The sequence below is a fragment of the Oncorhynchus mykiss genome, chromosome 1 (genome assembly GCF_013265735.2).
Source record: "Oncorhynchus mykiss isolate Arlee chromosome 1, USDA_OmykA_1.1, whole genome shotgun sequence".
NCBI lineage: Eukaryota > Metazoa > Chordata > Actinopteri > Salmoniformes > Salmonidae > Oncorhynchus > Oncorhynchus mykiss.
This window is the reverse complement of record NC_048565.1, coordinates 5,732,401-5,757,926: the sequence shown is the minus strand read 5'-3', so window position 1 is coordinate 5,757,926 and position 25,526 is coordinate 5,732,401. Positions and strand designations below refer to the sequence as shown.

The following is a 25,526-nucleotide window of genomic DNA, read 5'->3' as shown; positions in this document are numbered from 1 at the left end:
CAATGTAAATAGTTTGGGTGGCCATTTGATTAATTGTTCAGCAGTCTTAAGGCTTGAGCTGTTAGGGAGCTTTTTAGTCATAGACTTGGCTCTCCGGTACCGCTTGTTGTGCGGTAGCAGAGAAAACAGTCCAGGACATGGATGACTGGAGTCTTTGACAATTTTTTTGGGCCAACCTCTGACACCACCTAGTATATAGGTCCTGGATGACTGGAAGCTTGGCCCCAGTGATGTACTGGGCCGTACGCACTACCCTCTATAGCGCCTTACGGTCAGATGCCGAGCAGTTTCCATAACGGTCGGTGATGCAACCCTGTCAGGATGATCTCGATGGTGCAGCTGTATAACTTTTTGAGGATCTGGGGACCCGTGTCACATTTTTTTCAGTCTCCTGAGGGGAAAAAAGTGTAGTGTTGGCCTCTTCACAACTGTCTTGGTGTGTTTGGACCATGATAGTTTGTTGGTGATGTGGACACCAAGGAACTTGAAACTCTCGACCCGCTCCACTTCAGCTCCGTCGATGTGAATGAGGCATGTTCGACCCTCCTTTTCCTATAGTCCACGATCAGCTCATTGGTCTTGATCACATTGAGTGAGAGGTTGTTGCCCTGACACCACACTGCCAGGTCTCTGACCTCCTCCCTATAGGCTGTCTCATCGTTGTCGGTGATCAGGCCTACCACCAGGTCTCTGACTTCCTCCCTATAGGCTGTCTCATCGTTGTCGGTGATCAGGCCTACCACCAGGTCTCTGACCTCCTCCCTATAGGCTGTCTCATCGTTGTCGGTGATCAGGCCTACCACTGTTGTGTCATCAGTTAACTTAATGATGGTGTTGGAGTCGTGCTTGGCCACGCAGTCGTGGGTGAACAGGGAGTACAGGAGGGGACTAAGTATGCAACCCTGAGGGGCCCATTGTTGAGGATCAGCGTTGCCTACCCTTACACCTGGGGGAGGCCCGTCAGGAAGTTCAGGATCCAGTTTCAGAGGGAGGGCTTTAGTCCCAGGGTCCTTAGCTTAGTGATGAGCTTTTGGGGTCCTATGGTGTTGAACGCTTAGATGTAGTCAATGAACAGCATTCTCACATAGGTGTTCCTTTTGTTGAGGTGGGAAAGGGCAGTTTGGAGTGCGATTGAGATTACGTCATCTGTGGACCTGTGGTATGATTGAAGTAAGATGGAATACAGGCTACATACTTCAAACCAGTACATAGGGTCCCAAAATTTTCTCAGAATTCCCAGGATTTGTAGATATCCTGGATGGAATTTTCCAAGGTTCTAGATATCCTGGATGGAATTTTCCAAGGTTCTAGATATCCTGGATGGAATTTTCCAAGGTTCTAGCTATCCTGGATGGAATATTCAAAGGTTCTAGCTATCCTGGATGGAATATGTGTGAATCTAAGTGTGCGTTCTCTAATTCTCTCCTTCTCTCTTTCGTTCTCTCTCTCGGAGGACCTGAGCCCTAGGACCATGCCCCAGGACTACCTGACATGATGACTCCTTGCTGTCCCCAGTCCACCTGGCCGTGCTGCTGCTCCAGTTTCAACTGACCTGAGCACTATGACCATGCCCCAGGACTACCTGACATGATGACTCCTTGCTGTCCCCAGTCCACCTGACCGTGCTGCTGCTCCAGTTTCAACTGTTCTGCCTTATTATTATTCTACCATGCTGGTCATTTATGAACATTTGAACATCTTGGCCACGTTCTGTTATAATCTCCACCCGGCACAGCCAGAAGAGGACTGGCCACCCCACATAGCCTGGTTCCTCTCTAGGTTTCTTCCTAGGTTTTGGCCTTTCTAGGGAGTTTTTCCTAGCCACCGTGCTTCTACACCTGCATTGCTTGCTGTTTGGGGTTTTTAGGCTGGGTTTCTGTACAGCACTTTGAGATATCAGCTGATGTACGAAGGGCTATATAAATACATTTGATTTGATTTGATTGGAATATTCCAAGGTTCTAGATATCCTGGATGGAATATTCCAAGGTTCTAGTTATCTTGGATGGAATATTCCAAGGTTCTAGATATCCTGGATGGAATATTCCAAGGTTCTAGCTATCCTGGATGGAATATTCCAAGGTTCTAGATATCCTGGATGGAATATTCCAAGGTTCTAGATATCCTGGGAAAACCTGTGGATTTGGGGAGTTGTGCAACCCTACTAGCACCAGATTGAGGTATCTGCTAACTAGGTTGAGATGTGGCAGACTGGTTGTGATAGCTGATGGGCTTACCCGGAAGAGTGCGTGCTGCTGGTGACCACCTTGAGGCTGGCGGCGTTGCGGATGAGCTTGTCCAGTGTTGCGACGATCTGGGAGAACTTAGGCCGGAGGTTTCTTTCCTTGACCCAGCAGTCAAGCATGAGCTGGTGCAGTGCCGTTGGGCAGTCCATGGGCGGGGGCAGCCGGTAGTCCTGCTCCACTGCGTTTATAACCTGGAGGGTTGAAGGGGAGAAGAGAGGAGAGGAGAGATCTGCGTTAATTAAGAGTGGGTTAGAATCAGACCTGGGTCAGATATTTTCTTGGGAATTAGGGGTTTGAATGAAGAGGCATACAAAGGATAGGGTGATCACTGGGCAGAGTAGGGATATGAGGTAGGAAGAGAAAGAGAAGGGATAGGAGGTAGGAAGTGAAAGAGAGATGGGATTATAGTCAAGAAGGGAACAACGTAAGGAGGAAAGATGGAAGGGAAGGGGGAAGGGGGAGGAAGAGAGGGGGAAGATAAGAGAGAGCATGAGAAGGGGGCAGGAAAGATGTTAGGGGGAGCGAGGGGGGAAGGAGGCAGGAGAAATGGAGGAAAGATGGGAGGGGGAGGGAGGGGGGAAGGGGGCAGGAGAGATGGAGGAATGATTGGGGGGGGGGAAGGGGGGGCAGAAGAGATGGAAGAAAGACAATGGATGATGAAAGGACAAGGAACCAGAGAATGGGGGATTCAGAGATTGTTACAGTGTTTTTTGGGATCGTGGGAACGTGAAGTAAAGTAGTTTCACTCACGTCCTGGTTGCTCATGTCCCAATATGGCCGCTCTCCGTACGACATCACTTCCCACATGACGATGCCATAGCTCCACACGTCACTGGCCGAGGTGAACTTCCTGTAGGCAATGGCCTCGGGAGCCGTCCAGCGAATCGGAATCTTGCCTCCCTGTGGATATGCGAATGAGTAGGTGAGCGTGAAATACTGGGGATGGAGTCACACATACACACACACACACACACACACACACAGAGTCACACACACACACAATTTATTACCACTCATTCAAGACTTGACATAGATGCCAATACACACTCCAAAAGACTCCCTCAGTCCTAGACACTAACCAGATTCCCTCAGTGTCCTAGACACTCACCAGACTCCCTCAGTGTCCTAGACACTCACCAGACTCCCTCAGTGTCCAAGACACTAAACAGACTCCCTCAGTGTCCTAGACACTAAGCAGACTCCCTGTGTTCTAGACACTCACCAGACTCCCTCATCAGACTCCCTCAGTGTTCTAGACACTCACCAGACTACCTCAGTGTCCTAGACACTTAGCAAACTTCCTCAGTTTCCTAGACACTCAGCAGACTCCCTCAGTGTCCTAGACACTCACCAACCTCCCTCGATGTTCTAGACACTTAGCAAACTTCCTCAGTTTCCTAGACACTCAGCAGACTCCCTCAGTGTCCTAGACACTCACCAACCTCCCTCAGTGTCCTAGACACTCAGCAGACTCCCTCGGTGTCCTAGACACTCAGTAGGCTCCCCCAGTGTCCTAGACACTCACCAGCCTCCCTCAGTGTCCTAGACACTCCCAAAGACCCCCTCAGTGTCCTAGACACTCAGCAGACTCCCTTAGTGTCCTCGATACTCACCAGTGAGCTGGTATAGGTTGGGTCCGTGGCGTCGTCTTCAAGGAATCGCGACAGGCCGAAGTCGGACACCTTACACACCAGGTTGCTGTTGACCAGAATGTTGCGAGCTGCCAGGTCCCGGTGAACGTAGTTCATATCAGAAAGATACTTCATGCCCGCGGCGATGCCACGCAACATGCCCACCAGCTGGATCACTGTGAACTGCCCGTCATTGAGCTGGCAGATTCAGAGATAGAGATAAAAAGGTCAGTATATCATATTAAAAACATATATACTAGATTCAATCATTATTTAACATGATCATATTCTTCTCACATATATATATACACAAACACACATTTACTGCCTGTTGAACACGGAATGAGAAAGAACTTGGTTTGTTGTTTAGGAAAGTTTTGAAAGTCTATTGAAAAGTGTTACAAAAATAATTCTACAAGCAATTGTTTCCCAACCAATTAAATAGCTTCAAGTGTTGAGTCCAAATGCTGTTGGAGTCAACTAATAAAATAATGGACGACCTGACCAGAAAGGTCCGGGACCTGAAGAACAGTTTGCTGTTCTCCCAGGGTCAGCTCGATGAGTTCAAACAGGAGAATGGCAAGATGACAGCAATCTGAAAGTCATTGAGAGAGGATCTCAGCTATGAATGTGGATCTGTAATAACAATGAAATTGGATTATCTCCAGGGACGATCAAGGAGGAACAACATGGTTGTGTACAGAATTACATAATCTCCACATGAGACCGAGATGGAGTCTGAGGACAAAGTGTGGGAAATTGTCTTGGAGAAACTGAAGATGGACCACAGGAAGAACGAGGTGGATCGCGACCACAGAACTGGAAAACCCACCACCGGCCCAGGTGACAGGTCCAGGCCGGTAGTTGTCAAGTTCCTGAGGTTCAAGGACAAGGAGCTGTTCTGGAAAGAGCCAAGGACTTGAGAGAAACGTATATCTTCCTCAACGAGGACTTTCCTGAAGCTGTACGCCAGAAGAGGAAAGAACTTATTCCTGCTATAAATGTTGCCAGAGCGCGTGGGGACATTGCTTACATCCGCTATGACAGGCTCATTGTCCCCCCTTCCTCCCAAAAGCCTGGAAGGGTTGAGAGAGCCAAGCCTATGGGTTCGTAGCTTCAACCCCACAGCTCAAACACACTTACACACACCAACTAATTAATGGACTGCTAAATGTATATATTTTTATGTATATTTTTTTCTCTTGCTTTGTTTTTATTATTTCTATCTCTGACAAGGAAAACAGGAAATAGCCCTTATTAATATATGTATCCTTAGAAATAAGGTTCATGAAATCAATAACTTGCTAACATCAGATAACATTCATATATTAGCCAGTTCTGCGACTCACTTAGATAATTAATTTGATGATTCGGCAGTAGCAATAAAAGGATATAACATATATAGAAGAGACAGGAATGCTTGTGGGGGGAGGTGTTGCTGTATATATTCAGAGCCAAGTAACGATTAGAGAATAATTTATGTCAAGTGTTGTGGTTGCAGGTTCACCTGGCACATCTAAAGCCTTTTCTTTTGGGGTGTTGTCATAGGCCTCCAAGTGCTAACAGTCAGTATCTAAATAATATGTGCTTGATAGTGTATGTGATAGCTCTACTTTTTTGGGGGGGCCTGAATATTGACTCGTTTTCATCAAGCTGTCCACTCAAGAGGAAGCTTCTCACTATAACCAGTGTCTGTAATCTGGTTCGGGTTATTAATCAATCTACTGTACCAGGGTGTTTCCAAATGCTACAGAAACAAGATCATCCACATGTATCGATCACATTTTTAATAATACCGTAGACCTTTGTTCTAAAACTGTATCCGTACCCATTGGATGCAGTGATCACAATATAGTGACTATATCCAGGAAAGTTCCAACAGCTGGTCCTAAAATAGTGTATAAGAGACCATACCAAGGATTTTGCTGTCACTCTTATGTGAATGATGTTTAAAAAAAATATATGTTGATATAATGTGGATTAATAAGGATCATCCACACGTTGCAATTGATTCATTTATGAAAGAACTTCCTCCAATTATTGATAATCATGCACTTGTTAGTTAAGAAACTGACTGTTAGAACTGTTAAGGCTCCATGGATTGATGTGGAATTGAATAACTGTATGGTTTACGGAGAAAAACGGGTAAAAGGAGTGTCTAGTAAGTCTGGCTGCACATCTGACTGGCTGACATACTGCAAATTGAGAAATGATGTGACCAAACTCAACAAGAAGAAGAAACTGTATTATGAAGCCAAGATCAATGATATAAAGAATGATGGGGGAAAAAAAAGACAAATTCAACTCCATCTTTCATCGAATCAGATGGCTTATTCATCACAAAATGATTTTGATGTTGCGAATTAATTTTATTGATAACTTAATTGGCAAAGTGGGCTAACTTAGACAGGAAATGCCAACAATGAACAATGAGCCATCATACTCATGCATAAAAACATGACTAATGAAAGAAAAGCATTGCAGGTAAGAATTTTGTAAAGATAGTGTGGACGGGATGGTAAAGGTATTGTTATCGTTCAATAAAGACAAACCTCCTGGCATTGACAACAGATGGAAAGCTACTGAGGATGGTAGCTGACTCTATAGCCACTCCTATCTGTCATATCTTTAATCTGAGTCTAGAGGAAAGTCTTTGTCCTCAGGCCTTGGAGGGAAGCCAAAGTAATTCCACTAACCATGAGTGATAAAGTGGCCTTTACTGGTTTTAACAGCAGACCTATCAACTTGTTGCCAGCTCTTACCAAACTGTTCTAAAAAAAAACGTTTTTCACCGAATACAATGCTATTTCTCTGTAAACAAGTTAACAACAGACTTGCAGCAAGCTTAAAGAGAAGTACTGCACTGATACAAATGACTGACGATTGGTTGAAAGAAATTGATAATAAGATGATTGTGGGAGCTGTACTGTTAGATTTCAGTGGAGCCTTTGATATTATTGACCATAACCTGTTGTTGAGAAAATGTATGCGTAATGGTTTTTCAAGCTTTGCCATATCGTGGATTCAGAGCTATACATCTAAAAGAACTCAAGAGGTTTAATGGAAGCCTGTCTAATGTCAAAAATGTAAAGTGTGGTGTACCGCAGGGCACCTCTCTAGGCCCTCTAATCTTTTGCATTTTTACCAATGACCTGCCACTGTCATTAAACAAAGCATGTGTGTTGATGATTCAACCATATGCGCATCAGCAACCACAACTAACTAAGTCACTGAAGCCCTTAATAAACAGTTGCGGTCTGTTTTGGGTGGGAGTCCAGTATTACATTGGTCCTGAACATTTCTAAAACTAAGAGTTGTTTTTGGTATAAATCGATCCTGGATCTCAGCCGCACCTGGTAATGAATGGTGTGGCTGTTGAACAAGTTGAGGAGACTAAATTACTTGGTGTTACCTTAGATTGTAAACTGTCATGGTCAAAACATATAGATTTAATAGTTGTAAAGACGGGAAGAGGTCTGTCCATAATAAAGAGATGCTCTGCTTTTTTGACACCACACTTCACAAAGCAAGTCCCGCAGGCTCTAGTATTATCTTATCTTGATTATTGTCCAGTTCTGTGGTCAAGTGCTGCAACAAAAGACCTAGTTAAGGTGCAGCTGGCACAGAACAGAGTGGCACGTCTTGCTCTTCATTGTAATCAGAGGGCTAATACTAATACTGTGCATGCCAGGCTTTCTTGGCTAAGAGTTGAGTTCTTGTTTTCATGAGAAACATTATTGTGTTGGAAATTCCAAATGGCTGCATAGTCAACTTCCACACTGCACTGACACACACACACCAGACATGCCACCAGGGGTCTTTTCACAGTCCCCAGGTCCAGAACGAATTCCAGGAAAACTACAGTATTATACAGAGCCACGGGTGCACTCCCTTACATCTTATATAGCGTAAGTGAACAGTTAACCTGGTATAAAAAAAAACTAATAAAGCAACACGTCAAGGAACATGCACCTCTCCCCCATGTGACCTTCTCATTGTGTGTTTGTACTGACATGTGTGTGGAACTGATAGATACGTTTTAAAAACATTAACATGTAGTGTTTAAATGTATGTAAATTGTAAAGTATTTTGTCTGTAATGTCTTTTCATGATTTTTCGGACCCCAGTAAGACTAGCTGTCTCCGTGGTATCGGACCCCAGTAAGACTAGCTGTCTCCATTGGCATCCACTAATGGGGATCCTGAAAAATAAAAAATTTAATAAAATCTCTCTGTCTCTCCTCACCACTCTATTTGGTTGCTCTCTGTCTCTCTGTTCATCTCTTGCACTCTTTCTTATTCTTACTATCTCTCTATTTATCTCTCTCTCTCTCTCTATCTCTCTCTCTCTCTCTCTCTCTCTCTCTCTCTCTCTCTCTCTCTCTCTCTCTCTCTCAGTGTCAACCAGTATTTAATTTAAGGGAGAGGCAGTGATTCATAAGCTGAGTGAATCCTCTGTAAATGTCAGAGACAGCGAGAGGAGTGGCGCGTTTGTCTGATATTGGCAACAGACGAGGGTTAGGGCCTTTTCCCAAAGAGATGGAGAGGGTGTGGAATACGAGGACATTAATAGAGAAGATCGGGGGGAGATATGCTCTTGTGCTTTTGCTGGGTAGTGGTGCAGATGATGTGACGATTACAAATAGACATTTATGAAGTGTGTTCAAGAGCATCAGTTATCTGGGCAGTTTTACAGAGCGCAGATTTTGAATGTGTGTGTGTGTGTGTGTGTGTGTGTGTGTGTATTCCACATGCTCTCTTACCCTTAAGAAAGAGTCCAGCGCTCCGTTCTCCATAAACTCTGTGACGATCATGACTGGTCGGCTCTTGGTGACCACGCCCTCCAACCGGATTATGTTCGGGTGGTCAAACTGTCCCATGATGCTCGCTTCGCTCAGGAAGTCCCGCCTCTGCCTGTCGGTGTAGCCCACCTTGAGTGTCTTGATAGCCACAATGATCTCCCGTCGTCCGGGCAGCTTCAGACGCCCACGACACACCTCCCCAAACTCTCCTGTGAGAGTGAGGAATGGGAGACAGCGAAAGAGAGAGAGATATGGAGGGGGGAAGAGAGGAAGGATCGGAAGAGTGGAGGAGAGTGGAGGAGAGTGGGGGAGAGAGGGGGAGAGGGACAGTTTACTGGTTAGAAACAAGGAGCCAGGGAAGGGAAGCGGGAGATAGAGAGTGGGGGTGGGGGGGGGGGGGGGGGGCTCGGGGTGAACGGTGAACGGTGGCTAGGAGCAGTAGAAAAAAGGGGGAAAGCGAGAGGAGGGTGAGAGTAAGGGATGGCTGAGGGACAACTAAAAGCTTAGAGTGGGTGGACGTGGGTAGTTTGGGGTAGGGGGAAAAGCTTGATAAGAGAGTGAGGGAGGTGGGAGGGTAGGGGTATATGTATGGGTAGAGGGGAGGTGGGAGGGTAGAGGTATATGTTTGGGAAGATGTATAGGTTGGAATAGAGGTATAGGTGGGAGGGTAGAGGTAGAGGTAGGAGGGTAGAGGTATAGGTGGGAGAGTAGAGGTAGAGGTAGGAGAGTAGAGGTAGAGGTGGGAGGGTAGAGGTATAGGTGGGAGAGTAGAGGTAGAGGTAGGAGGGTAGAGGTATAGGTGGGAGAGTAGAGGTAGAGGTAGGAAGGTAGAGGTATAGGTGGGAGGGTAGAGGTAGAGGTGGGAGGGTAGAGGTATAGGTGGGAGAGTAGAAGTATAGGTGGGAGGGTAGAGGTATAGGTGGGAGGGTAGAGGTAGAGGTGGGAGGGTAGAGGTGTAGAGGTAGAGGTGGGAGGATAGAGGTGGGAGGGTAGAAGCAAAAGTGGGAGGGTAGATGTAGAGGTGGGAATAGAGGAATAGGTTGGAATAGAGGTAGAGGTAAAGGTATAGGTGAGGGTAGAGGTATAGGTGGGAGGGTAGAGACAGAGGTGGAAGGGTAGAGACAGAGGTGGGGGTAGAGGTATAGGTGGGGGTAGAGGTATGGTTGGGGGTAGAGGTATAGGTGGGAGGGTAGAGGTATAGGTGGGGGGGTAGAGGTATATGTTGGAGGGTAGAGGTATAGGTGGGAGGGTAGAGGTAGAGATGGGAGGGTAGAGGAAGAGGTGGGAGGGTAGAGGTAGAGGTGGGAGGGTAGAGGTATAGGTGGGGGGTAGAGGTGTAGGTGGGAGGGTAGAGGTATAGGTGGGAGAGTAGAGGTAGAGGTAGGAGGGTAGAGGTATAGGTGGGAGAGTAGAGGTATAGGTGGGAGGGTAGAGGTAGAGGTATAGGTGGGAGGGTAGAGGTGGAGGTGGGGGGTTAGGGGTATAGGTGGGGGGTAGAGTTAGAGGTTGGAGGGTAGAGGTATAGGTGGGGGTAGAGGTACCGATGGGAGGGTAGAGGTAGAGATGGGAGGGTAGAGGTAGGAGAGTAGAGGTAGAGGTGGGAGGGTAGAAGTATAGGTGGGAGAGTAGAGGTAGAGGTAGGAGGGTAGAGGTATAGGTGGGAGAGTAGAGGTAGAGGTAGGAAGGTAGAGGTATAGGTGGGAGGGTAGAGGTAGAGGTATAGGTGGGAGGGTAGAGGTGGAGGTGGGGGGTTAGGGGTATAGGTGGGGGGTAGAGTTAGAGGTTGGAGGGTAGAGGTATAGGTGGGGGTAGAGGTACCGATGGGAGGGTAGAGGTAGAGATGGGAGGGTAGAGGTAGGAGAGTAGAGGTAGAGGTGGGAGAGTAGAAGTATAGGTGGGAGAGTAGAGGTAGAGGTAGGAGGGTAGAGGTATAGGTGGGAGAGTAGAGGTAGAGGTAGGAAGGTAGAGGTATAGGTGGGAGGGTAGAGGTAGAGGTGGGAGGGTAGAGGTATAGGTGGGAGAGTAGAAGTATAGGTGGGAGGGTAGAGGTATAGGTGGGAGGGTAGAGGTAGAGGTGGGAGGGTAGAGGTAGAGGTGGGAGGGTAGAGGTGTAGAGGTAGAGGTGGGAGGATAGAGGTGGGAGGGTAGAAGCAAAAGTGGGAGGGTAGATGTAGAGGTGGGAATAGAGGAATAGGTTGGAATGGAGGTAGAGGTAAAGGTATAGGTGAGGGTAGAGGTATATGTGGAAGGGTAGAGGTATAGGTGGGTGGGTAGAGACAGAGGTGGGAGGGTAGAGACAGAGGTGGGGGTAGAGGTATAGGTGGGGGTAGAGGTATGGTTGGGGGTAGAGGTATAGGTGGGAGGGTAGAGGTATAGGTGGGGGGGTAGAGGTATAGGTTGGAGGGTAGAGGTATAGGTGGGAGGGTAGAGGTAGAGATGGGAGGGTAGAGGAAGAGGTGGGAGGGTAGAGGTAGAGGTGGGAGGGTAGAGGTATAGGTGGGGGGTAGAGGTATAGGTGGGAGGGTAGAGGTATAGGTGGGAGAGTAGAGGTAGAGGTAGGAGGGTAGAGGTATAGGTGGGAGAGTAGAGGTATAGGTGGGAGGGTAGAGGTAGAGATGGGAGGGTAGAGGTAGAGGTGGGAGGGAAGAGGTAGAGGTGGGAGGGTAGAGGAATAGGCGGGAGGGTTGAGATAGAGGTGGGGGTGGGGGTGGAGGTAGAGGTACAGGTGGGAGGGTAGAGGTAGAGATGTGAGGGTAGAGGTAGAGATAGGACAGTAGAGGTATATTTGGGAAGGTAGAGGTATAGGTGGGAGTGTAGAGGTATAAGTGGGAGGGTATAGGTATAGGTGGGAGGGTAGAGGTATAGATGGGAGGGTAGAGGTAGAGGTATAGGTGGGAGGGTAGAGGTGGAGGTGGGGGGTTAGGGGTATAGGTGGGGGGGTAGAGTTAGAGGTTGGAGGGTAGAGGTATAGGTGGGGGTAGAGGTACCGATGGGAGGGTAGAGGTAGAGATGGGAGGGTAGAGGTATAGGTGGGGGTGGGGGTGGTGGGGTAGATTAGGCTTCTGAGGGATCGGGGGCGGGGTCAGAAGAAGAGACAGGAGGAGAGAGAAGCTTGGCGGTTGTGGAGGTTTTGCGTCTCGGGCCTAATACGCCAACCAGGTGCGAGAGTGTGTGAGAGCAAGAGAAACAAGGGAAGTGAGGGAGGGAGGGAGGGAGGGAGGGATGATCGGTGGGAGGGAGGGTAAAGGGGAGGGGAGACAGGGGTTGGGGTTCGTCACTTAAGGCGAAGGCTGGGAAGCGACGGGTTCAAGAAGCAGCAGTAGGTGTTAAGCCCTTGTAGTAGTAGTAGTAGTAGTAGTAGTAGTAGTAGTAGTAGTAGTAGTAGAGTGGAGGGGGCTCAGCTGCAGGTGACGTAAACCTCAAATCCAACTTCCCATCATCACAAGTCTTCATTCGGCCCAGACACAAGGCTGAGAATTCAACTCTGAGCCGGGAACAAATCCTACAGCTTTTTTTTGCAAAAAATATTACTAATATTTCAAGATATCAAATCATTTATGATTTCAAGATTACTAACTAGTGCATCAAAAAAGGGTGGAGGGAAGGAGCAAGGGTAATCTAAAGGGAAACAAGAAGGACGACCACATACGGAGGTCAAGGGTCAAAGGGTCTTTAGAGTGGCCCCGTTTAACATTGACCCTTGAGAATCTTGGGGGGGGGGGGGGTGTTCTGAGATGACCAATCCTGAACCTGGAAGGCTGCTGTTCTAGCTGCTTGACCAGCCAATCAACCCTCCTAGATGATGATTAAGTCAGTTACATTCAAGTAGAAGAGCTAACCAATGGAAGTCACTGAATTAATGACACTTGAAGGAACAAAATAACTTCCTACTACAGAGCACCTCTCCAGGATCAGGAATGGGCAGTTCTTAAAGGTTAAAGGTTAAATACATTTTTAAAAAAGGTTAAAAAGGACAAAAAGTGTGGAAAGTAGCTAGCAATCAAACAGGCACTTAGGTGCCAACCTGGGGGGCCACGGTTGTGAGTGAAGCGAATTAGAGGTGGGGGGACATATTTTTGCAAGGGCGTAAGTGCAGATTTTAGATTAGGGGGGGGCTGAGGCTAGTGCTGGGGGGTGCGAGGCGAGGCAGGGGTTGGGATGATGAATTGAGTGAAAGTACCGCTTGGCGTGAAGTCCTCTAACGGTATGGCCTGGAGGTGACTAGCAGTCTTCCCCCTGTAGCTCAGGAGCTTTGGTTGGTTACCTGCGCCGATGACCTCCTCGATCTTCACGCAGGAGATGTCGATCTCCTTCGCAAACTCTCGGACGGCCTCGTTGGGGTCCTCGTAGGTGAAGGGGTCGATATAGACCTTCATTCCCGGCGTGACTATAGGGGATTCAATAGCGGGAATAATCACATGAATCACGGCCGTCAAGCAGTAGTTACCATTGAAAACAATATGTACTGGGCATTCGGAAAGTGTTCAGACCCCTTTACTTTTTTTCACATTTTGTTACATTACAGCCTTATTCTAAAGTGTATTTTAAAAAAAGTTTTGCCTCATCAAAAAACTGAAATATCACATTTACAAAAGTATTCACACCCTTAACTCAGTATTTTGTTGAAGCACCTTTGGCAGTGATTACAGCCTCGATTCTTCTTGGGTATTACGCTACAAGCTTGGTCTCTCTAGAGAAGTTCAATCTAGTTCAAGTCCGGGATCATCTTTCCCTCAAACCTGTCCTTGCCGCTGAAAAACATCCCCACAGCATGATGCTGCTGCCACCACCGTGCTTCAACATGCTGTACCCTTCCCCAGATCTGTGCCTCGACACAATCCTGTCTCTGAGCTCTATGGATAATTCCTTCGACCACATGGCTTGGTTTTTGCTCTGACATGCACTGTCAACTGTGGGACCTTATATATAACATGTGTGTGCCTTTACAAATCATTTCCAATCAATTTAATTTACCATAGGTGGACTCCAATCAAGTTGTAGAAACATCTCAAGGATGACCAATGGAAACAGGAAGCACCTGAGCTCAATTTTGAATCTCATAGCAAACGGTCTGAATACCAATGTATATAGGGTAATTCTGTTTAAAACATATATATATATATATATATATATATTTTTTTTTTTACCTGTTTTCACTTTGTCATTATGGGGTATTGTGTGTAGATTGATGAGGAAAATGTTTTATTCAATCCATTTTAGAATAAGGCTGTAACAAAATGTGGGGGAAAAAAGTCAAGGGGTCTGAATACTTTCCTAGTGCACTGTACGGATTGGATTAACAGAAGATTTAGCAGTCGAGGCACAATTTCAATGAGCTCCACAGCCACTACCAATGCTATAATTCAGTCTAATCTGTGCCTGTTATTGTAAAGCCAGTTATGACATCACCGGCTGTGGACACGCAGTGTGTGAATGTATACTGTTGAACGTAGGGACAAAGTCAAGCTCAGACAGTGTCTGTTAGAATGTGGATCTTGGGATGGCTTTATAATGTAGGACAGGATAGGCAGTAGAGACTTACTGTACTGCTGAAGTTTCTCTGTGTACTCTGACTCAGAGCCATTCCTCTGCTTCCTGTGGGGCCAAACCAGAGGTAAAAAAACAAAATCAGTCATGTGCCGCAACACAGCAATACTTAATGGAACAGGAGAGTGTGGAAAGGATGTCAGTATAGCTGTGTCAGGTAATATAGATGTCAGTATAGCTGTGTCAGGTAATATAGATGTCAGTATAGCTGTGTCAGGTAATATAGATGTCAGTATAGCTGTGTCAGGTAATATAGATGTCAGTATAGCTGTGTCAGGTAATATAGATGTCAGTATAGCTGTGTCAGGTAATATAGATGTCAGTATAGCTGTGTCAGGTAATATAGATGTCAGTATAGCTGTGTCAGGTAATATAGATGTCAGTATAGCTGTGTCAGTTAAAATAGATTTCAGTTTAGCTGTGTCAGGTAATATAGATTTCAGTATAGCTGTGTCAGGTAATATAGATTTCAGTATAGCTGTGTCAGGTAATAGAGATGTCAGTATAGCTGTGTCAGGTAATATAGATTTCAGTATAGCTGTGTCAGTTAAAATAGATTTCAGTTTAGCTGTTTCAGGTAATATAGATTTCAGTATAGCTGTGTCAGTTAAAATATATTTTCAGTGTAGTTCTGTCCGTTAAAATATATTTCAGTACAGTTTCGTCAGTTAAAATATATTTCAGTGCAGTTGTCTCAGTTAAAATATATTTCAGTATAGTTGTGTCAGTTAAAATATATTTCAGTATAGTTGTGTCAGTTAAAATATATTTCAGTGTAGTTGTGTCAGTTAAAATATATTTCAGTGTAGTTGTGTCAGTTAAAATATATTTCAGTATAGTTGTGTCAGTTAAAATATATTTCAGTGTAGTTGTGTCAGTTAAAATATATTTCAGTATACCTGTGTCTGTAGAAATAGAGAATTACACTGTATTTCTCACTAGGATAAAGCTCACTTAGCTTTCTATTCGAGGCTAAGAAATACAGAATTTTTAGTAAAACTACAGAAGAAGACAATATATCGAGTAGAAAACGTAGGACTCTGTTTTGTATGTATGAAATGAAAGCTGAGAGAAAACATAATGGCCCAACACGAGAAGTAAAGGACAAAGTCTCTCCCAATGGCAGACTGTTTCCCACAACACCCAGTTTAACGCATCTTCCCACGTACTGGTTCAGACTACCCCCCCCCCCCCTCTTTTCCTTTACTCATCCTCTGCTTTCTCTTCTTTCTTCAGTATCAGTCCATTAATGGGGGGGAGGGTTGGGGACGTTGAAAATCCATGTTAATGTAGTTCCTTTGTTGTCTAACCAGTAACCGGGGCAATAATACCCGACGGTGATTTGCATCTCATTTCCAATTCAAATGTGGTTCCGGAATATGCCGAGGAGGCTCTGAGTTTTGCTTTTTTTCCACCATTCTACTTTTTTCCCTTCTCTCGTGGCAGAAGCTTGCAAGCTAAACTAAGACAGAGAGAGAGAGAGAGAGAGACGCTAGCGAGCTAAATTAAGACAGAGACACACTAATGAGATAAGCTAAGACACAGAGACAGACACTAGCGTGCTAAGCTAAGACACAGAGACAGACACTAGCGTGCTAAGCTAAGACACAGAGACAGACACTAGTGAGCTAAGCTAAGGCACAGAGACAGACACTAGCGAGCTAAGCTAAGACACAGAGACACTAGCGTGCTAAGCTAAGACACAGAGACAGACACTAGCGTGCTAAGCTAAGACACAGAGAAAAACACTAGCGTGCTAAGCTAAGACACAGAGAGAGAGGAGGAGAGGAGGAAGGAGTTTTTTCAGCGTGATGAGGGCCCTGCTCTTCAGACCAGCCGGCTCACACCGAACCATTCCACCACGAACCATTCCACCACAAATCATTCCACCACGAACCATTCCACCACGAACCATTCCACCACGGCAGCAAAGAGGTGGGTGAGCACCAGCCACCAAAATGGAAGGGTGTCAAACTCGCACACTTCACCAACATGCAGACGCCCAGTAAAAGATGAGTAGTGCTATGTAGAGTTGAATGACCGAAGTGAGGCCGAGCTATGCTTTTACAGGATCTGAGTGGATGTTGAAGTTCCTACAAATGAATAGGAGTCAAAAGGATTCAGTGGGGTCAGCCGGCGTCCGAGCGCGTGAAGGCAGGCCAATCATTTCCTAGCAGCTGCAGCTCATGCTGTGTCCATTGGGCAGGGCTAGCCTTGCAAGATTTTGGGAGGCAAATCTGTTTGGGACTTTTCACTAGATAGAGCTAATCTCCTACTCACAAACCTCATAGGTGGCACGCCAGTCCCGAGTGTCCCTGTGTGTCTTCTGTGGGTTTCAGGATGTAAACACATTCAAAAGTTGACATTTCCATTTTGTTTTTTTGTGGGGGATTTTTCAATCTGTAAATCAAATACACCAGGAATTGCGAGAAATATGTAATTTTCTCAATTAAAAGTACGCTGGTGTTGAAACACAAATGGAAGAAATGACCACGTTGTGTAATATTGCATGAGCTTGGTGAAATGCTGTGGATAATTTTTATCAATGGAGGTAAATCCTAGACATGAAAATGAAAGTCAGATGAAGAAACTTTTTCCAATGTTGTCTCAACGACAAAGTGTTCACTGGGTATTATCGACTTATTCTCACCTGAGGCAGACGATGGCGATGACAACGACAGCTATGATGAAGACTAGACCCGCAGTGGCTGAACCCACGATGAGGGGCAGCTGCTCCTGAAGAGACTTCTCTGGGTCACCTAGGGGTCAAGAGGTTAGAGGTCAGGTGAACACGAGAGCGTTACCCAAATAATCTACCCTTACTCCTAGAAACCATTCCTACCCTTACCATTCCTACCCTTACCCCTAGAAAGCATTCCTACCCTTACCCCTAGAAACCATTCCTACACTTACCCTTAGAAAGCCTTCCTACACTTACCCCTAGAAAGCATTCCTACACTTACCCCTAGAAACCATGCCTACACTTACCCTGAGAAAGCATTCCTACACTTACCCCTAGAAACCATGCCTACACTTACCCCTAGAAAGCATTCCTACCCTTACTACTAGAAAGCATTCCTACCCTTACTCCTAGAAACCATTCCTACCACTACCATTCCTACCCTTACTACTAGAAACCATTCCTACCTTTACCCCTAGAAACCACTCCTACACTTACTCCTGGGAGACTACTTTCCCAAAAGTATGTGGAAACCTGATCGTCCAACAACTCATTCCAAAATAATGTGCATTAATATGGAGTTGGTCCCCGCTTTGCTGCTATAAAAGCCTCCACTCTTCTGGGAAGGCTTTCCACTAGATGTTGGAACATTGCTGCTGGTACTCGCTTCCATTCAGCCACAAGAGCATTACTGATGTTGGGCAGTCATCTTTCCAATCCATCCCAAATGTGTTCAATGGGGTTCAGGTCAGGGATCTGTGCAGGCCAGTCAAGTTCTTCCACACCTATCTCGACAAACCATTTCTGTATGGACATCGCTTTGTGCAAGAGGGCATTGTCATGTTGAAACAGGAAAGGCCTTCCCCAAACTGTTGCCACAAAGCTGGAAGCACAGAATAGTCTAGGATGTAAGTGTATGCTGTAGCGTTAAGATTTCCCTTCACTGGAACTAAGCGGCCTAGCCCGAACCATGAAAAACATCCCCAGACCATTATTCCTCCTCCACCAAACTTTACAGCTGGCACTATGTATTGGGGCAGGTAACGTAATCCCAGATTAGTCTGTTGGATTGCCAGATAGTGAAGTGTGATTCACCACTCTAGAGAACAGGCTTCCACTGCTCCAGAATCCAATTGTGGTGAGCTTTACACAATTCCAGCCGACGCTTGACATTGCGCATGAGGTCGGCCACTGCGCATGAGCCCGGGTTCAAGTCAGGGCTCTGGCTGGACCACCCAAGGACATTCAGAGACATTTTCCGAAGACACTCCTGCGTTGGCTGTGTGCTTAGGGTTGTTGTGCTGTTGAAATGTGAACTTTCCCCCCAGTCTGAGGTCCTGAGCACTCTGGAACAAGTTTTCATCAAGGATCTCTCTGTACTTTGCCCCGTTCATTTTTCCATCGATCCTGACTAGTCTCCCAGTCCCTGCCACTAAAAAACATCCACACAGCATGATGCTGCGATCACCATGCTACACCGTAGGGATGGTACCATGTTTCATCCAGACATGATGCTTGGCAGTTAGGCCAAAGAGTTCAATCTTGGTGTCATCAGACCAGAGAATCTTGTTTCTCATGGTTAGAGAGTCCTTTAGGTTTTGGCAAACTCCAAGTGGGCTGACATCTGCCTTTTACTGAGGAGTGGCTTCCGTCGGCCACTCTATCATTAAGGCCTGATTGGTGGAGTGCTGCAGAGATGGTTGTCCTTCTGGAAGGTTCTCCCATCTCCACATAGGAATTCTGGAGCTCTGTCAGAGTGACCATCAGGTTGTTGGTCACCTCCCTGACCAAGACCCTTCTCCCCCGATTGCTCAGTTTGGCCGGGCAGCCAGCTCTAGGAAGAGTCTTGGTGGTTCCAAACTTCTTCCATTTAAGAATGATGGAGACCACAGTGTTCTTGGGGATCATCGACTCTACAGACATTTTTTGATACTCTTCCACGGATCTTTGCCTCAACACAATCCTGTCTCGGATCTCTACAGACAATTCCTTCGAACCCATTGCTTGTTTTTTTGCTCTGACATGCACTGTCAACTGTGAAAAAATACTTATTTTCCACCATAATTTGCAAATAAATTCATTAAAAATCCTACAATGTGATTTTCTGGATTTTTTTTCTCATTTTGTCTGTCATAGTTGAAGTGTACCTATGATGAAAATTACAGGCCTCTCTCATCTTTTTCAGTGGGAGAACTTGCACAATTGGTGGCTGACTAAATACTTTTTTGCCCCACTGTATATATATATATTTTTTTATATGCACTTGCAAACATTCTAAAAACTTGTTTTTGCATTGTCACTTTGGGGTATTGTGATGTCATTATGGGGTATTGTGATGTCATTATGGGGTATTGTGATGTCACTTTGGGGTACTGTGTGTAGATTGATGAGGGGAAAAGTTAATTTAATAAATTTTTAGAAAAAACTGTAACGTAACAAAATTTAGAAAAAGTCAAAGGGTTCTGAATACTTTCTGAATGCACTGTATCCAATGCTGGTGACAAACCCCAATGTCCCCTCTGGGGATCAATAAAGTTAACTCAAGCATACTTTGCAGGTTGGTGCTGAAGTCGGCGGGGCTGCTGTAGCGACCGTACCCGGCCACCGTGCGGGCCCGGACCTGGACCACGTATGGCGTGCCGGCCTTCAGCCCCTCGATGCGGGCAGAACTCCTTTGGGCGGTCATGGTGTGGGCAATAGCTTCTCCCTGGTCCTGCCAAAACCAAACGCACACGGAACGGTTTAGAAATGCATCAGAAAACAAACTACATCCCCTCATGCATCATTATCACCCGTATTCATCGCCTTCCCCCACACCCCACTGTGAGGCGCACGTCGCGTCCAACAAATCTTCCCGAACAGACGGAGAACGGCAGCACGAGGCATGAGAGAGCTTTCAATCATCGACTACAACAGGACAACAAATAGAGATACGCTGAGAGACTTTGTTCTCTCCTCAGGTAGGCCAATCCACATGGACCCCCCCCCCCCCCCCCCCCCCCCCTTGTGTAGGTTATGGAAGTAGTCAGAAACATTTCAACTTTATAAAAGGAGGTCGGGGGGTGAATAGAAAGAAATTAGGAGGATATTGGGAGGGGAACGAAGGAAGGAAAGAAAGAAAGACAGAAAGACAGAGGGACACGATTAAGGCTTTTGTCAGAACGGTTGTAGTTGAGGTGAATGGGGTGATATTACTTATGCAAAAATAAGACTTGTGAAATAGGATGTGGAAATAAGAAGTGTTGACTTGTGTTGTTGCTTACCTTCTCATGGTACTTAATCTCATAATCCAGAATGATCCCGTTGGGTTTTTCAGGGGGCAGCCAGGAAAGACTCATGGTGCTAGCTGTGGCCCCCATCAGGTGAACTGTAGGTACTGCAGATGGAGCTGTGAGAGCGGGGCACAGGGAAGACAAAATGGATGTTAATTCACTGCTAGTATCCACCTCTTCTCCTCCTGGTATCCACCTCTTCTCCTCCTGGTATCCACCTATTCTCCTCTGGGTATCCACCTCATCTCCTCTAGTTATCCACCTCTTCTCCTCTGGGTATCCACCTCTTCTCCTCTGGGTATCCACCTCTTCTCCTCCTGGTATCCACCTCTTCTCCTCCTGGTATCCACCTCTTCTCCTCCTGGTATCCACCTCTTCTCCTCTGGGTATCCACCTCTTCTCCTCTGGGTATCCACCTCTTCTCCTCTGGGTATCCACCTCTTCTCCTCTGGATATCCACCTCTTCTCCTCCGGGTATCCACCTCTTCCTTCCATTCCTTCCTGTATCATTGCACCCCCCAACACACACACTCTCTGTTTCTCCCTCTTTCCCACCAATACTTTTTGTTGAAAGGTTTCTAATCCCTTAGTTCGGTACTTTGATCCTTTCACGTAGAGCTCCTTTCTTCCTCTTGTCTTTGTCACCCCCACCACCACAGACCTCTCCCCCTCTCTTCCCCCCTTCTCTCTCTCTCTCTCTCCTCCTCTTTCTTCCCAAGCCCAAAACCCCATCCCCACGTAGTAGCCTACCAGCAGCCACCCATCACTCCCTGAAAAACTCCAACCTCTCCCACAGACAATACTCCCTGGGCAGATTCCCCGGTCACTCTAGCCTGAGGATTAAGGGGCCTAGGGGCCTCCTCCTGGCCAAGACACTGGGGAGTAATTGGTAACCATGGTGGGCTGAGCCCCACACTAACCTGAAACCATGGTGGGCTGAGCCCCACACTAACCTGTAACCATGGTGGGCTGACCCCCACACTAACCTGTAACCATGGTGGGCTGAGCCGCACACACTAACCTGTAACCATGGTGGGCTGAGCCCCACACTAACCTGTAACCATGGTGGTCTGGGCCCCCCACACTAACCTGTAACAATGGTGGGCTGAGCCCCACACTAACCTGTAACCATGGTGGGCTGGGCCTCCCAAACTAACCTGTAACCATGGTGGGCTGGGCCCCCCACACTAACCTGTAACCATGGTGGGCTGAGCCCCACACTAACCTGTAACCATGGTGGGCTGGGCCCCCCACACTAACCTGTAACCATGGTGGGCTGGGCCCCACACTAACCTGTAACCATGGTGGGCTGAGCCCCACACTAACCTGTAACCATGGTGGGCTGAGCCCCACACACTAACCTGTAACCATGGTGGGCTGGGCCCCCCACACTAACCAGTAACCACGGTGGGCTGAGCCCCACACTAACCTGTAACCATGGTGGGCTGAGCCCCACACACTAACCTGTAACCATGGTGGGCTGAGCCCCACACACTAACCTGTAACCATGGTGGGCTGAGCCCCACTCTAACCTGTAACCATGGTGGGCTGAGCCCCACACACTAACCTGTAACCATAGCGGGTTGGGCACCCCCTCACTGGTAGATATCTGCCCCCCTTCTCCTCCCCCTGACCTGCACTCCTCCCGGGGGGGGGGGGGGGGGGGGGTGCACGGTGTAGGACAGGAGTGTAGGACCCCCCAGGCACAAACGGTGGAGGACCCCCAGGCACAAACAGTGGGTCATTCCTATTCCTTTCCTTAGGCTTTGAGGAGAAACTGAAGGGATAAGAGGAACATGGAGAAGCATATTCCGGTCTCTCTGAGCCTGACTGTAGGAAATACTTTATGTAAAGACCCATGGGCAAAAACCAGCTAACCATCAGACCCTATCTATCAGCCTACACCAGGGCAAAGTCTACACACAAACTTACACACAAACCCCAGCTACCCATCAGACCCTAGTTATCGGCCTAAACTAGGAAAAATCCAACATATATCTCTGTTCCTAACGCAACAGACACGGGCCAAACTCAAAACTGTATAAGAACGTCCACAACAGAGCAAGGCAAACTCAATACACACTACCCATTCCAGTTAACTCATCATCTATCCCCAAAAGAGGTTTGCCCAGCCTGGATCTTCTCAGATGCATAGACAAAACTGTATGGGTCTCGGTGGTACAGATTGCTATGGTGGCCTACCCAGCAAGCACAAAACATTCTTAGAACCATATGTTCAAAGAACGTTTAGAAACATTGTTCTTCTGTGGGAATTTCAGTACTATGTTTCCTACAGGTTTCCTCATGTTTCTATTTAAAGTCATGTTCTCAAATTGTTTCGAGAATTATTTAAGAACATACATTCCGTTTTCAGAATGTTAAGGAAACTTTCCATAAAAATCACAAGAAAACTTTTCTAATGTTCAGAGAATGTCTAAGAATGTTTTTTAAATACATATCATTTCCATTATCAGCAAAACTCTCTTTTCTCTGCCCATTATTTGGCCACACCTGATCTTAATGAGTGCTCATTTCCTTTGAAATTGTGTCTGTTTGAATAGACTAAAATTAACAGCTTTTTATTCGTACACAGGGCATTATAGCTCCATCCTGGTGGCGTAATGGAACATTTCCACAGACAGAAAATATAAGATTATAGGTTTGAATCTCACTGATGCCGTGTCACAATAAAAATGTGTTTGCATGATTTATTCCTTTGGAAATTAATTTCCATGTGTCCTGTCTGTGGTGGAGCTCAAAAAGTTAACAGAAAATAAGCTAGCAGTGTTATTAAATGCCTTACTGAAACGTTCAGTGAAAGTTTTAAGGAAGTTATTATAAAACCTTCAAATAACCTATACATTTGTTCTCAGAAAATTAATAAAACCTCCCAGGAAAAGTTTCAAGGAATGAGAGTAAAACGTTTTTCAGAACCTCCCTTGAACCAGAGCATAGCGTTCTCAGAACCTCCCTGGAACCATCGTAAAACATTCTCAGAACTTCCCTGGAACCAGAGTTAAACATTCTCAGAAACTCCCTGGAACCACCGTAAAACATTCTCAGAACTTCCCTGGAAACATAGTAAAACATTCTCAGAACTTCCCTGCAACATAAAAATAAACATTTCCAGAAGAGGTGAAATTCTCACTTCTGTTGTCAGAATGTTAAAAAAAACATGATGTTTTACCAGTCAGAAAATATTTGGCTTCATTCCCCACAATCAATGTGAAACTAGTGAGAAACCAGTTAACAGTGTGTTGATCCCACAAAATCCAAGGAACCAAATGGGTTAGCTAGGTAGTTACTGAAGATGCCATGGGTTATAACAGTGGGTTGATCCTAGCGGGCAGAACACTGCAGGTTGAATGCCTAGTCATACACAAAACACTGCCTCACTGTTGTTATTCGTGGAGGTGTGCTGCCAAGTGCTGTGGAAATGTCCTTTGGTAAAAGCTCATGTAATTGTTTTTTTCTTATACCTCACTTAAAATGCATACTGTATGTAACCCATACTTACAGTGGCTTCACCCCCCCTTGGCACCCCCCCTTACTTACAGTATTCACCCCCCCTTGGCATTTTTTTCTATTTTGTTGCCTTACAACCTGGAATTAAAATGGATTTTTGGGGGGTTTGAATCTATTGATTTACACAACATGACTACCACTTTGAAGAAGCTAAATATGTTTTATTGTAAAAAAAAAACAGAAAACTTGAGTGTGCATAACTATTCACCCGCCCAAAATCAATACTTTGCAGAGCCACCTTTTGCAGCAATTACAGCTGCAAGTCTCTTGGGGTATGTCTCTATTAGCTTGGCACATCTAACCACTGGGATTTTTGGCCATTCTTCAAGGCAAAATTGCTCCAGCTCCTTCAAGTTGGATGGGTTCCGCTGGTGTACAGCAATCTTTAAGTCATACCACAGACTTCAATTGGATTGAGGTCTGGGCTTTGACTAGGCCATTCCAAGATATGTAAATGTTTCCCCTTAAACCACTTGAGTGTTGCTTTAGCAGTGTGCTTAGGGTCATTGTCCTGCTGGAAGGTGAACCTTTGCCCCAGTCTCAAATCTCTGGAGGCCTGAAACAGGTTTCCCTCAAGAATTTCCCTGTATTTAGCACCATCCATCATTCCTTCAATTCTGACCAGTTTCCCTGTCCCTGCCAATGAAAAACATCCCCATAGCATGATGCTACCACCTCCATGCTTCTGGGGATGGTGTTCTCCGGGTGATGTGGGGTGTTGGGTTTGCTCCAGACAAAGCTTTTTCCTTGGTGGAAAAAAAGCTACATTTTTATCTCATCTGACTAGAGTACCTTCTTCATATGTTTGCTTATGTTTTTGTTTAACCAATGGCTTTTTTTCTGGCCACTCTTCTGTAAAGCCCAGCTCTGTGGAGTGTACGGCTTAAAGTGATCCTACGGACAGATACTCCAATCTCCGCTGTGGAGCGTTGCAGCTCCTTCAGGGTTGTCTTTAGTCTCTTTGTTGCCTCTCTGGTTAATGCCCTCCTTGCCTGGTCCGTGAGTTGTGGTGGGCGGCCCTCTCTTGTCAGGTTTGTTGTGATGCCATATTCTTTCCATATTTTAATAATGGATTTAATGGTGCTCCGTGGGATGTTCAAAGTTTCGGATATGTTTTTATCACGCTACCATGATCTGTACTTCTCCACAACTTTGTCCCTGACCTGTTTGGAGAGCTCCTTGGTCTTCATGGTGCCGCTTGCTTGGTGGTGCCCCTTGCTTAGTGGTGTTGCAGACTCTGGGGCCTTTCAGAACAGGTGTATATACACTGAGATCATGTGACAGATCATGTGCACACAGGAGGACTTTATTTAACTAATTATGTGACTTCTGAAGGTAATTGGTGGCACCAGATCTTATTTAGGGGATTCATAGCAAAGGGGGTGAATACATATGCACACACCACTTTTCAGGTTTTTATTTATTCTAAGTTATTTTTTTCATTTCACTTCACCAATTTGGACTATTTTGTGTAAGTCCATTACATGAAATCCAAATAAAAATCCTTTTAAATTACAGGTTGTAATGAAACAAAATAGGAAAAACGCCAAGGGGAGTGAAAACATTTGCCAGGCACTGTACATACAGAGGGACTGTAGCTATCATAACAAACATCTACTTTTACCTGCATTGCTGCTGAAAAATACTTATACTACTATTTCCTTTTATCTTGTTTGTTGTGTACTAAATATTCCAGCTTTTATTTTCCTAGGTTTTTTTTTCTTCGTTTTTATCCTGTGAAGCACCATTGTGATTCCATGTCTGAAATTTGATTTGATTTAATTTGACGCATCCACCATCTTAACCAATTCTATCGTAAAAGTG

The 25,526-nt window shown here is 45.9% G+C and overlaps 1 protein-coding gene across 12 annotated transcripts in view; it reads right to left on the bottom strand.

The window, feature by feature from the left end:
• Positions 1-25,526, bottom strand: part of LOC110526525 (ephrin type-B receptor 3) — a 103,523-nt gene that overhangs the window by 9,767 nt on the left and 68,230 nt on the right. For 2 of the 12 annotated variants that reach the window (XM_036984367.1, XM_036984452.1), the window contains exons 6-15: positions 20,169-20,293; positions 19,456-19,618; positions 16,876-16,984; positions 16,510-16,551; positions 14,221-14,273; positions 12,859-13,077; positions 8,640-8,887; positions 3,860-4,075; positions 2,997-3,146; positions 2,238-2,437 (exon numbers count right to left, since the gene is read on the bottom strand). In XM_036984367.1, the coding sequence (XP_036840262.1) occupies positions 2,238-2,437; positions 2,997-3,146; positions 3,860-4,075; positions 8,640-8,887; positions 12,859-13,077; positions 14,221-14,273; positions 16,510-16,551; positions 16,876-16,984; positions 19,456-19,618; positions 20,169-20,293 (1,525 nt within the window). The remainder of the gene's footprint in view (positions 1-2,237; positions 2,438-2,996; positions 3,147-3,859; positions 4,076-8,639; positions 8,888-12,858; positions 13,078-14,220; positions 14,274-16,509; positions 16,552-16,875; positions 16,985-19,455; positions 19,619-20,168; positions 20,294-25,526) is intronic. The other 10 variants (XM_036984615.1, XM_036984793.1, XM_036984485.1 and 7 more) reach the window with 7 other exon arrangements.